This window comes from Palaemon carinicauda, chromosome 42 (assembly GCF_036898095.1).
Source record: "Palaemon carinicauda isolate YSFRI2023 chromosome 42, ASM3689809v2, whole genome shotgun sequence".
Classification (NCBI taxonomy): Eukaryota; Metazoa; Arthropoda; class Malacostraca; order Decapoda; family Palaemonidae; genus Palaemon; species Palaemon carinicauda.
In genome coordinates this window covers 43,314,367-43,329,366 of record NC_090766.1, presented here as the reverse complement: position 1 = coordinate 43,329,366, position 15,000 = coordinate 43,314,367, and the positions used below count along the sequence as shown (strand labels likewise).

General features: G+C 32.7%; 1 protein-coding gene across 1 annotated transcript in view; it reads left to right on the top strand.

Annotated features, from left to right (window-relative positions):
- The window catches only part of LOC137633129 (uncharacterized), a 476,875-nt gene that overhangs the window by 225,636 nt on the left and 236,239 nt on the right, over window positions 1–15,000 (top strand). The window contains exons 8-11 of the mRNA XM_068365289.1: window positions 1,995–2,130; window positions 4,812–4,832; window positions 11,388–11,462; window positions 14,369–14,499. Coding sequence (XP_068221390.1) covers window positions 1,995–2,130; window positions 4,812–4,832; window positions 11,388–11,462; window positions 14,369–14,499 — 363 coding nt within the window. The remainder of the gene's footprint in view (window positions 1–1,994; window positions 2,131–4,811; window positions 4,833–11,387; window positions 11,463–14,368; window positions 14,500–15,000) is intronic.

Sequence of the window (15,000 nt, the reverse complement as noted above, 5' to 3'; positions counted from 1 at the left end):
GAAGGAAGGGGGTGTGACTGTACTTGAATGGTTGGTGAGATTGTTTAATGTGTGTTTTGTGTTGTCAATGGTACCAGTAGATTGGGTCTGTGCATGTATTGTACCACTATATAAGGGTAAGGGAGATGTGCATGAGTGTTGTAATTCAAGAGGTATTAGTTTGTTGAGTGTAGTTGGAAAAGTGTATGGTAGAATACTGATTAATAGGATTAAGGATAAAACAGAGAATGCAATCTTGGAAGTACAGGGTGGTTTTAGAAGAGGTAGGGGTTGTATGAATCAGATTTTTACAGTTAAGCAGATATGCGAGAAATATTTAGCAAAAGGTAAGGAGGTATATGTTGCGTTTATGGATCTGGAGAAAGCATATGATAGAGTTGATAGGGAAGCAATGTGGAATGTGATGAGGTTATATGGAGTTGGTGGAAGGTTGTTGCAAGCAGTGAAAAGTTTCTACACAGGTAGTAAAGCATGTGTTAGAATAGGAAATGAGGTGAGCGATTGGTTTCCGTTGAGAGTGGGGCTGAGACAGGGATGTGTGATGTCGCCGTGGTTGTTTAACTTGTATGTTGATGGAGTGGTGAGAGAGGTGAATGCTAGAGTGCTTGCACGAGGATTAAAACTGGTAGGCGAGAATGATCATGAATGGGAGGTAAATCAGTTGTTGTTTGCGGATGATACTGTACTGGTAGCAGACACAGAAGAGAAGCTTGACCGACTAGTGACAGAATTTGGAAGGGTGTGTGAGAGAAGGAAGTTGAGAGTTAATGTGGGTAAGAGTAAGGTTATGAGATGTACGAGAAGGGAAGGTGGTGCAAGGTTGAATGTCATGTTGAATGGAGAGTTACTTGAGGAGGTGGATCAGTTTAAGTACTTGGGGTCTGTTGTTGCAGCAAATGGTGGAGTGGAAGCAGATGTACGTCAGAGAGTGAATGAAGGTTGCAAAGTGTTGGGGGCAGTTAAGGGAGTAGTAAAAAAATAGAGGATTGGGCATGAATGTAAAGAGAGTTCTATATGAGAAAGTGATTGTACCAACTGTGATGTATGGATCGGAGTTGTGGGGAATGAAAGTGATGGAGAGACAGAAATTGAATGTGTTTGAGATGAAGTGTCTGAGGAGTATGGCTGGTGTATCTCGAGTAGATAGGGTTAGGAACGAAGTGGTGAGGGTGAGAACGGGTGTAAGAAATGAGTTAGCGGCTAGAGTGGATATGAATGTGTTGAGGTGGTTTAGCCATGTTGAGAGAATGGAAAATGGCTGTCTGCTAAAGAAGGTGATGAATGCAAGAGTTGATGGGAGAAGTACAAGAGGAAGGCCAAGGTTTGGGTGGATGGATGGTGTGAAGAAAGCTCTGGGTGATAGGAGGATAGATGTGAGAGAGGCAAGAGAGCGTGCTAGAAATAGGAATGAATGGCGAGCGATTGTGACGCAGTTCCGGTAGGCCCTGCATCTTCCTCCGGTGCCTTAGATGACCGCGGAGGTAGCACCAGTAGGGGACTCAGCAGTATGAAGCTTCATCTGTGGTGGAAATGTGGGAGGTTGGGCTGTGGCACCCTAGCAGTACCAGCTGAACTCGGCTGAGTCCCTGGTTAGGCTGGAGGAACGTAGAGAGTAGAGGTCCCCTTTTTGTTTTGTTTCTTGTTGTTGTCGGCTACCCCCCAAAATTGGGGGAAGTGCCTTTGGTATATGTATGTATGTATATACATATATACATGTATTTACATATATGTGTGTATATATGCGTGTCCGTGTGTATGTATTTATTGATAGCATTAATGTAATTATAACTTAATTTTAATACAATGTATAATGCAATATAGTTATAATGTAATGATGATATAGTTTTCCCAATATAATGTTTTCTTTTTCATGGTCTTTTAACCTTTTATTCCATTTAACGAGTTAAGTTCCTATGCTTCAAATTTTGTGACAATATCTTTCTCTTTTATGAAATGATCACGAATACCTTTAAATCCTTCCTTTGGCCCCGCAGGAAAACATCCGAGCCCCCCGGCCAGAAGAGAGTTTCGCCTGGAAAGACGCCGAGGCAGAAAAACTGGCCAAGTCTCCAACCACCAGCCTCCCTCGGGTGCAGAATCCAACGGTGACCCTTCTACAGAAAAAACGAGGTCAGTTGGCGCCGTATGACAAAGGGAAATTTGCCAACGGTGCCATTTTACTTTTAGGACGCCCTTCTGCTAACGAGAGTGTCTTCTGGACCTTCTGGTTCTCTTTTGTTTACATCAGCGTTGGGTTCCTTTCCGAAGTGACTTGAGGTTTCCTTTCCATTAGCAAATGTTTCGTTTGGTTAGGAGATGATGGTTGTTATTATTGCTGTTATCGTTCTTCTTATATCATGATTGTTTATCAGTCAGAAAAAGGCTAAATGACGTCATTGAATGTCACTTATAGATATATTTATTGAAATTCTTTTAAATGTCACGAAATAGACATGTCAATCGATCGTCCATATTGGATTTGTATCACTAACTGGAGTTGCTGCTTAAATAGCTTATTTTATGCTGTTTGCTGAAGTGTTCATGATGAGTGGCTTTATGTGTTATTAACCATAAACAAATTTGAAAATATCAAACAGCTTTTCACTTTTGAAAATAAAAAAGACTAAACTCTCTTTTAAAACTGCTTTTAGCGTTAAGTAAGACTTATTTCAAAAGAGGAATGACGCTTAGTGATAATGGTTTTTTTCCAGAAGGAATGATCAGGAAGAAAATAGTTTTTGTATATATGAATTTTGGAAGGTTACTTTATACTTATGTCAATCTTAAGATAAGTATGTTCTAGGGTATCGACATCTTCAGTCATTAGTTCTATTTTCTAGATTTAGAATTACGGTTACGAATATTCTTATCTGGAAATTCCTGTTGAAATATTTCGTCGTGATTTATTTTGCATGTAATATAATCTTTTTGCTAGTCTTCTTTCTCTACATTTCAGTCACTACTCTGATTGAATTTTTGCTCTTTGTTACAGATTTTCTCAACATAACAAGACACGTTTCATTCAGATTTCTATTTCGTCTTTTCAAAATTCTCTTAAGTTTTTTTTTTTTTTTTATATTTAGATGTAACCGGTTTTTAGTATGTAAGAAATTTAAGTAATCGTACTGATAATATAAACTTATTTTAGTATTAAGATTGATATAATTAGAATTATTGATATAATTAGGATTATTAAGTTAGAGAGAAAATTATATCTATAGAGGTTTATTGCTATAAAATATTGATACGGTCAGATATTCATAATAGGACATATAACCCAGTTAATTTTAATACGAAAATTAACCCTGTCTATTATTACGTATGAAAATTAAACAAGACAGAAGTAGAAGAAAACTGACAAAAAAAAAAAAAAAAAAAAAAAAAAACATTATTTGAGAAATACACAATTTTTCACAAACAGTTTGGCAACATCACGTCTAACCCATTACTACTTTTGCACTTTGAAGAGGGGACGTATCGAGCCGAAACTGCTTGAGAAAAAGACTATTTTTCTCTAATTTCTGTTTTTTTATATACATGAAAATTTCATGTAGAGATCCAGACACTGAAACGGACATAAACAAAAAGTGTTTACATAAACAAAAATGTTTACATAAACAAAAATGTTTGCATGTTACCTCTTTATATAAGCCTCTTTGCCTGGTTCGGAGGTTTAACTATAGATCTATCTTATAGTATTTTTTTTTCTCTCTTAAGTCTTATTGTCCGCCTTATAAAAGTTGAAAAAAAAAAGGTAAGGCCAGAATCTTTAATGGATGTTAGAGATGTGTAACCTTTCTAAATTTTCTCATGAATGTACTCTCTCTCTCCTCTCTCTCTCTCTCCTCTCTCTCTCTCTCTCTCTCTCTCTCTCTCTCTCTCTCTCTCTCTCTCTCTCTCTCTCTCAACCGTATTGCTTCAATAAATACAAAAAGAGGCATGATGAAATTAGGGCGCCTACTAATTTTTCAAAAAAAAAAAAAAAATTCTTTTCCCATAGGCCTAGTTTAAAAAATATTTATATTTTACAAATTGTGATTGGTAATTTTAAGTGCAAATTCACACGGAATGGAATCAACGAAATGCTGTACATTGAGATAACGCCGCTGTGCAATTTGTGTTCAATAATTCACTTTTATGTGTTAAAAAGAATGAATCTGCCCAATTTGATTGTGTTGCAGAGCGAAAATTTTGGGTCTCAATTGAATTCCGTTGTTTATCTGAAACCTGTTTTGGTAATAGAGAGTTTATGTTTCAAGTGTCAGGCATTTCATGATGGCATATGTTGTTTATATATATATATATATATATATATATATATATATATATATATATATATAAATACATATATATATATATGTATATATATATGAATATATATATACTATATATATACAGTATACATGCATACATCTATATATATATATATATATATATATATATATATATATATATATATATATACAGTATACATACATATATGTATATATATATATATATATATATATATATATATGTGTGTGTGTGTGTGTGTGTGTATATGTATTATACATATACGTATATATGAAATGTCCTTGACTCTTCGAATGCATTCTCCTAAACGTTCCATCCGAAATCAGGAATTATATCCCTTTTTCTTTTGCAAATAACCAAAATTTTCGCTCATAGACGTTAAAAAAAAGAGTGTGATGATAAGTCTCATCTCTTAAGGTAACCTGCATCAGCTCATGCAAATTATGACCATAATAATTCAAAATAGCCAAAAAAAACAAAAAAATAGTCCTAAAATTTCGCATAATTTCTGTCCTCAGATGATCCGCATTCAACATCAGGTAATGAAGCCTTTCATTGTAACACAAAACCAAATCTTTCTCTAGGATAAGAAGGCCGAAGGTTCTTTGGCCCACCCATCCACCAACCACCCCACCCCCCACCCCCAATCCCCCCCCAAATAAAGCACTACAGGGACAATCTCAGCAAAGTTTTTAAATCAATGACACCTCGGGTCAAGTCACCGTAACCCAACCTCAAATTAAAGGTCACCTCTTTCTAATCCCCGTTTGAATCCTCGTTGCAAAGCCAATATTATATCTTAGGTCATCTTCCATCACCTTTTTTACATTTACCAACCGTGTGTCACACGATCGTACATAGTTCATTTTGTATATATATTATGCTTGTATCTTCGCTCTTCCCTCGCTCTAAAAAGAACAAGAAATTTCATGTTAAAAAACAGACACCGTTACAAATGAGAAAAGCATACATGTTTATTCTGGTTCTTTTTAGTGCGAGGGAATAGCGAAGATACAAGCATAATATATACACAAAATGAACTATGTACGATCGTGTGACACATGGTTGGTACACCTTTATCCCCAGCCAGTTTCATGTCAGGTTGCCATTTGTAATTTTAACCCTTTTCATTTTATCCTTATCCTTGGTGACCTTACGTGAAGTAACCTCACTTGAGAATACCTTACCTTTATATTAGCAGCTTGATACAAACCCCTTCTTCTCTTCTTATTAATCCTCCCTTCTATTCTTACTAATACCTCCTTTCCTTTATCCCGTCCAAGATCAAAACTAAATTAGTTCTAATTCTTATGATCCTTTTTATTACAAGAAAAATTAAACATAGAATTATGCAAGTATAAGATAAAGTGTAAAGTACAATTATCCAAATATAAGTTAAAGTGTAAAGTTCAATTATCCAAATACAAATTGAAATGTAAAGTAAAGTTATCCAAGTACAAATTAAAGTGTAAAGTAAATTTATCCAAGTACAACAAGTACAAAATAAAGTGCAAAGTAAAATCCTCCAAATACAATTTAAAGTGTAAAGTACATTTATCCAAGTACGAAAGTGGAATGTCCCCGAGGAGAAAAACTATTTAAAACCTTTGCTGTGTTATGCCATTGAATTCTACGACTATTAATTAAGAAATATTCTTACGAGCTTTTTAAGTGATTATATTCCTTATCGTCAGGATGTCTTTATCCTTTTACTAGAATTATATCAGTATATAATATCTCAATAACGATTGTTATTGGCTGTAGAATTCAACTGTAGTACTGTATATATGGATTGCTACTCTTGACATAGAACTGTACAGTTAATCTGCTTTTTAAAAGGCAATGCACTGTATCGGATACATTCGCAACTGGGGAAAAATATACGAATAATACATAGTTTTTTCCCCTAATTCATTTTCTTAATGATTTATATAAGATGTATTCTGGTTAGAATTTGTTTGAATACGACAGGAAGCTCTGAATCGTTTGAATATTTGTGCCCTTTTTGTTGGGTTAATTTAGCTTCCAATTTAAAATCTGAATGTCTTTTGATCACTTTCCATTCCAGGCAAATGTATTCGAGAACATTGCAGCCAGACACAATTTTATTGTTTCACTCTACCTGAATTCCCGTTTTGACAGCCTTCGTGTGCATATTGAAAGCTGTATAATTTATTCAACTGCAATAGATTTCTGTCTTTACTAATCGGTTAGTGCTGAAGTTATTGAATCACCTTATGATACTTTTTTCATATAGATTATCATCTATATGTCTTCATCATTCTATGTGAATGTCAGACAGCCTGTTAGATTTCTTTTACCAAACGGTTAGTGCTGATGTTATTGAATCAACTTGTGATACTTTTTTTCATATAAATTATCAGCTATATGTCTTCATCATTCCATGTGAATGTCAGAACGCCCTGTTAGCTTCACTGAACTTCACATGTTTCACCAATTTCAAAATGTTTCGCCCAAGAATTCAAAATCGAAGGATGATAATTTTGTTTAATTTAGAACAATATTTTTTAGTATTTCTTCCAAAATGCACACAAGGCCTAAGGCCATGAACCAATTTCCTTTTATATCATGTTCTAGAATGAAGTCACGCTTTGAATATTGCAAGGAAAGGCCTGACTTGTCCGATTCCCTTAATATTGTCTCTCTGGTTTTATCATAAGGTAATGATGTCCTCCTGTCCAACTCCCTCCCCCCACCCCCCCCCACCCCTAACTCCCCTCCCCCTCCCCTCTCCCTCCAACCTTTGCACGCTGTTTAGGATGACAAAAGTGGCAATCCATGTGGAATAATCCCCCCCCCCTTCCCTGCAATGCACTGTACAGAAAGTTTCTTAATATTTGTACATAATTTTTGTAAATATACATGATTTCATTGTGCACGAGTTGGGATTAGCTTTATTTTGTGTTGTTTGTGTTTGTCTGTCTGTCTGTTGTTGTGTCAATTTGTTTGTCTCTCTCTCTCTCTCTCTCTCTCTCTCTCTCTCTCTCTCTCTCTCTCTCTCTCTCTCTCTCTCTCTCTCTCTCTCTCTCTCCTTTAATTGAATCACTATGCATCGTCGTAATATCCTGTGCTATGATTAATCATCGTACCCCTAAATATTATTGTTTATTGTTAATGTTGTTGTTGTGGTTAATTACTATATTCCAGCTTGTTTTCCCGCAGAACTTTAGTTTACTGCTGGAATTGTCATCAGTAATCATCTCTCTTATGTTTTTCCCGGTTTATTTCTCCTGTTTTACAAGAAACAATATATCGCAAATGATTTTCATCTGCATCTTTGATATGACTGTGTAAAGAGTATTTTCCCCAAATTATTGAATGTCAATCTATTATTATTATTATTATTATTATTATTATTATTATTATTATTATTATTATTATTATTATTATTATTATTATTATTATTATTATTATTATTATTATTATCCAAGCTACAACCCTAGTTAGAAAAGCAGGATAATACAAGGTCAAGGGTCACCCCGTGCTGAAAGAATATAGAAAAATTACAAATAAGCTACACATTGAAAGTAACAGAAAAAGAATATCGAATATAATTAAGTCGGTAGCAACGTAAAAATATATCAGTCATATATAAACTATGAAAAGAAACTTGGCTCAACATGTACGAGAGAAAAGCATTTGCAACAAGTTTGAACTGCTGGGATTACACAGATTCAACTAGGTCTACCATATTAGGAAGATCCTTTACTATACAGTCACAGTTGGAATAAAGCACCAGGAAGCTGCGTAGTATCGGGCCTTAAGATGGAGAAGGCAAGACTGGCAGAAATAACTGCATACCTACCACTACGTAAAGGATGTTACAGGATGAGAAGATCTAATTGCTGAGTATGGTCAGAATTATGAAAAAAAAATAAGCATCATGCACAAAGAACTAATTTAAGGACGGTGCGAGAATTACTATCAATATCAGAATTAAGGATTTTGATAGACAGCAGGTTTTGTCAAACCAAATAATAAGGTGAGAGTCAGCAGTACCTAATGCCCAGACAAGAGAACAATACTTAAAACATGATAGAATGAAAGAGTTGAAACATATCCTCCAGATGGACTGACCACGAAAAACTTCAAAAGACTTTTCTAATATGAAAATTTTTGTGGAGTCGATTAAGAACCAGACCGGATGTGTTTCTCAAAAGTGAATTTGCAATCAACAATCATACTTAGAATTTTAGATGAATTGTTATATAGTTAAAAAGACATTATAAATGCAAATATCTTGATTTTCATGAGACATGTCCATGATCTACTTACAGTCTGCTTGATATTTTATATATATAAGAGTATGATACATCAAGCACTGGCTGCTCAGTCTGAATTACTAACGAAACCAAGGCATGATCGAACGTCCCAAATGGAGAACTACCCTAATTAATTATAATGACAGGAGAGTCTGTGCATATTAGGTCCCATCCTTTCTTCAGATTTGCTTAGACAGAAGCAAAGTTATAAGCTCTTGAACCATGACGATCAATGGGAAAACCAAATTTAGTTGCAAACGCGAAATAGACCTTTCTATCTTCTTGTATCTTAGCCATAGTGGGAAAGACAAAATCAAAGATAGATTCATCCAAGTCTGGGGTTCAATAGATAATTTAGAACACAAGTAAAACGTTTTCATGACTGCCACAAACTTCTATGACTTGAATCTCATGACATCCACATTCATAGCAGGACTTATGAGACGAAGGGGATTCAGTCCCAATATACACCGCCATTTATTATTATTACTAGAGAAGCTGCAATTCTAGTTGGAAAAGGAGGATGCTCTAACGTGCTGGCCTCATACAGGCAAAGATAGCCCAGTGAGGAAAGGAAATAAGGAAATAAACAAACTACATATGAGATGTAATGAAAAATGAATATGAAATATTTTAAGATCAGTAACAGTGGGATCCCTTTTAAAAAAATATTGGTTTCTTAAAACCTAGAATAAGCAGATCTGACGAGGGCCTCTTTTGAGAAATCAAAGTTTTAGAACATAATAGAATACCATACTGTTTGAAGGCAACTGTGCGGTCTCTAATATTGCTATGTAGTCCACGAATATTACAATACACTAAGCCACACTGCTGATGTCTGGGACTCACTGATTAAGAATTATAAACGTAAGAAGTCTCATCACACTTGAAAACCGACTTGATAATAATGATGCTAAAGTAATAAGTAAACGAATTTATACAGAGAAAATAAAAATGGAATTCTGAAAAAATGTCTGATGAAATGAGTCATCATAGCTGAACTGACACACCATGCAAGTAACAAGTCCACGAATTTATACATAGAAAATAAAGATGGAATTCTGACAAAATGTCTGATGAATGAAATGAGTCATCATAGCTGAACTGACACACCATGCAAGTAACAAGTCCACGAATTTATACAGAGAAAATAAAGATGGAACTCTGAAAAAATGTCTGATGAAATGAGTCATCATAGCTGAACTGACACACCATAAAAGTAACAAGTCCACGAATTTATACAGAGAAAATAAAGATGGAACTCTGAAAAAATGTCTGATGAAATGAGTCATCATACCTGAACTGACACACCATGCAAGTAACAAGTCCACGAATTTATACAGAGAAAATAAAGATGGAACTCTGAAAAAATGTCTGATGAAATGAGTCATCATACCTGAACTGACACACCATGCAAGTAACAAGTCCACGAATTTATACAGAGAAAATAAAGATGGAACTCTGACAAAATGTCTGATGAATGAAATGAGTCATCATAGCTGAATTGACACACCATGCAAGTAACAAGTCCACGAATTTATACAGAGAAAATAAAGATGGAATTCTGACAAAATGTCTGATGAATGAAATGAGTCATCATAGCTGAACTGACACACCATGCAAGTAACAAGTCCACGAATTTATACAGAGAAAATAAAAATGGAATTCTGAAAAAATGTCTGATGAAATGAGTCATCATAGCTGAACTGACACACCATGCAAGGCTGAGTACCCTCCATGATAGCCACTTCAACGTAAGGGCAGCAACGATGGTTTTGAAAATAAATACCATAGATGAAGATAAAAGAACAGATAGGGAATAGGCAACTTTTGGACAAACCACCCGGGATCCTTGGCCCTTCTATTAAGCCTGCTCAAAAGAATCCTATAGAAAACCAGAAAACTGATTCAGTAGAATAGTGTGCCTGAGTGTATTAATCCCTTTCCGTTTTTTTATATAGATTGTTATTACCATAACTATTAATTCATGTCGTTTCTCTCCCAATGCAGGTATAAAGTTGAAAGTTAGAAAATAATAATTTTGTTTTAAATCATCTTCTTTATCTATAATTCAAAATGACAGATTTCCATTTCTTCCTTCCTTTCCAAAAAAAAAAAAAAAAAAAAAAAAAAAAGCTTTACGCATCCATGAAGAACGTTACCATAACATACTACGTTGGTCTGCCATCCTATTGGCATACTAGCTTACTGACAACTACTGGCATACTGACATACCAGCATATACTTTGCATACCAGCGTACTGACATATACTTTGCATACTAACACGTAGTACTACACCGCTTCTTGCTATACCGCTGTACAGAACTTACTTGGTCTTAACAACTGCACTGTATTGATGAGATTTTCCTCACTTGTATGAAAGAAAACTCGCAATTAAATTTAGGATTTCTTTTTTATTTCAGTAAGGAAACAAAAGAAAAAATTATAAATGAATCTGTTCTTCTTTATTTTTCAGTAATAACCAAAATTTTCAATAATACATATAATTTTATAAAGTTGTGAATATCATTGGCTAATGCAATTTTAAATTGAATAAAGTTGTTTTTCCAAATTAAACCTAAATTATTTCTTCTCTTACATCTACAAAAATAGCCAATCACGTTCCAATCTCGCAATTACAATCATACTGTCTAATCACACCAATTTAAGTTACAAAACCAAAATACAAATTAAAAATAAGTAATTGAGAAAATACTGAAGGAATAAAAAAAGAAATGAATATTAAAACAGTTATTCATTTTTTTATGGTGATGATATTTTGGTGACCTGACCTCCTCCTTATCCTCCAGAGGGTCAAATTCCTGGCAAGAGACCAGAGTACCTCAGACCAGATGAAGGGCCTCTTTGCAGACCAGATGAGAAACGTAAGTAACAGGGTACTAGACCTAAGAGGAAAAGAGAGACCGAATCGTGATGTCTTGAGGCGAATTTTAATTAGAGCTTATTATTCATTGCTCAGTTGAACAGTTCCGTTCGTCTTTTTTTTTTTTCATTTTTTTTTCTTCAAATGTTGTTCACAAAAAGTTTGTTTTTTCGTCATTAATTTCAAAATAACGTTCGTATATAATTTAAAATTAAAGATATCAAACCGATTTTAATCTATTTTTCTTACTATTTTACATCTTAAGAGCGAAATATTTTCATTATGGAATACTATCTAGCAAAGCAGTTTGATCAAGGTTAATTATTCCTTATTCCATTATAAACTCTCCAACGTTTTTAAATTCAGTTTTTGTTAATTGTTAGAAAATGATAAAATTCATAATCATTATTTAACTGGAATATGCGAATACAATGATAATAATGGTGATTTTTCTCTGAAATTGAATTCATTTGTTATTTATAGATATTTGAGTTTAAATTATAAATAATCACATGAAATTTTTTCAATATAAAAAAAGAATTAGGCATTATAAAAGTACATTTTTTTAATTACGCTTTTCTGATGTAATTGTTTAACCTATATATATATATATATATATATATATATATATATATATATATATATATATATATATATGTGTATATATATATGTATATTTTATATATATATATATATATATATATATATATATAAATATATATATATATATATATATATATATGTATATGTATATATATATATATATATATATATATATATATATGTATATATATATATATATATATATATATATATATATATATATGTATGTATATATAGATATATATATATATATATATATATATATTTATATATATATATGTATATTTATATATATTTACATATGTATATGTTTGTATATATATACATATATATATATATATATATATATATATATATATATATATATATATATATATATATATATATATATATATGTGTGTGTGTGTGTGTGTGTGTGTTATCTATCAATTATAAGTGCCATATTCATACGCTCTTCGTAAAATCACAATGTAATTCATTTATTATAATATAATCTTTTAACGAGTATTTTTCAACGTAAATTGCTCTGTTTTTCTGTTAACATTATTTATGTTAATCGATATCCGAAGGCTTCCAGTAAAAATTAATTCACTCGTAAAAGGTCATTATGATTTTTATTTCCAAGCGACTCGTTTTTCATTGTGTGTGCGCGCGCGCGTGTGTGTATATGTATACATATATATACACATACATATGTGTAGCCTACATGTATACATGTATATGTACAGTGTATTGTTACCACTGAGCTGGAGGAAGGATCAAGAAAACGAAATTTTGACCGAGCGCTTTCAAATTGTCATACCTCTTCAGTGACAACAATATACATCGAATATTCAGCAATAGATCGTCTATATACAGTATATGTATATAGTATGTATACATAGGTATATAAATACATTTATGTATATGCGTATTTGTATAATACACAAAGTTCTTAAAGGTGTTGGTTCAGCTGCACTGTCTCCTACTATATCATTTCAAAAAAATCTTTATAAATCTGCACATGCGCTTCAGAGCTTATAAATATAATCTCGCTGCTTCGTTTTGGATTGAGGAATTTAAAGAAAAAAAAATCATGAATCAATCGTTCTTCTGTGGCTCTCTTTATACAACTTCATTTATATTTTTTCTCTTAAATTACATTGAAGTGTGACATTATTAAGTGATAATAGTTCTCAATATCTTCTCTACGTTTCATAATTGCTTCAACAAAATTATTATCATATATATATATATATATATATATATATATATATATATATATATATATATATATATATATATATATATATATATATATATATATATATATATCACTGTAATAGAAATTATTATTGATATCACTATTATGATTAATGTTTTATTACAAAATACTTTATAAGTGCATTCAATATTTTATGATGTTAGGAACCTCGGTGACACTAGTAATAGATTTTGCCATAATAGCTATCCTTATAACTATACTCAATTTTTCTTAATGAGGTGAATTTGCACTGACTCGCAGCGGTGCCCTTTTAGCTCAGAAAAGTTTCCTGCTCTCTGATTGGTTAGAATTATCTTGTCCAAGCAATCAGCGATCAGGAAACTTTTCCGTAACTTTTCAAAAGAAAATATCTTTGGTGGATAGAAACTTAAGTCTCTTTCATGTAGATTTTGAGGAATATTATTATAATTGATGCAACATTACCAGTCAAATTATTTTCAGTGAATACAAAAAATATGTTATGAATTTACTATGAATTTATCTCGCTATCTTTGGATTCTCATTTTATTTCAAATTCGGATTTCAGAAGTGTAGTAGATATTTAATTAAAGAATGTTTATATGATTATTCCATATACATTTATTGTTATTATTATCAAAGGAAGCATGTATTCTGTGCTTTCAATAGACTCAAAGAGACTGAAAGTTGAGTTATTCATTATGATATTTTTATCGAAGAAGGGATTCTCATTTTATTTTAAATTCGGATTTCAGAAGTTTAGAAAATAAATACTCAAAGAAAGTTTATATGATTATTCCATGTTTATTTATTGTTATTTTTATCAAAGGAAGCCTATGCTCTATGCTTTCAATAGACTGAAAGTTTAGTTATCCATTGTGATTTTTTTTTTTTTAATCGAAGAAAGGATGGTTATATTCTCTGCTCTCAATAGATTGAGTTTATGATTGTATTTTTTAAAAATTTGCTTTAATAACTTTCATTTTATTTCTATGGAATCAGAGAGTGGTTAATTCCTATTCAGTGAATCCTTTATTCTGTATATTACCGAATTCAGTCACGCAATGTATCTTTTCCCCCAGTTTACACAATCAAGAGAGAATACGAATCAGAGGGCGAAGAAGGAAGCAGGAGATTTGCAGTTTTAGGTCCTAAGAAAGTCCAGGGCGTTGGTCCCACCACCAACGATGGTGTTCCTACCTCCCTCAAGTCAGTAAGTAATCCTTTTTTTCCTCCCCATACTTCCTTACCTCCCTCCTCCTCCCATGTCCTTGTGATTTGCTCCTTTTTTTTGTATTAAATCTCCATTTGTCCCGTGTCTATAATCCACTTGTGACTGTGAAGATTGAATTTTAGTCAATTGTAAGCTTGGTACTTTTTTATTGTTTTTATTCGTTTGCTGTATATATAGCCTTACTTTAAAGTCACATTTCGTGAAACGATCTGATATCAGAAAAAAAACAATGCTTTTTAGTTGATTATTTTGGCCAGAAACCAGACATAAAGATATTCTTGCCCAGAAGCAAAGGCTGCCGTTTCATAGAAGCGCTAGACTTCCCAATAGAACTTTTTTTTCTGTTTCATTTCGTTTATCAAGTTTATTTGTTTGTGGTTTTTGTTTAGTACACAAACTCTATACCGTTGCCTTGTTTCATGCTGCAATATAGGATAGATTAAGGATTTTCAAAATGATCAGACTTAAAGGATTCAAGGT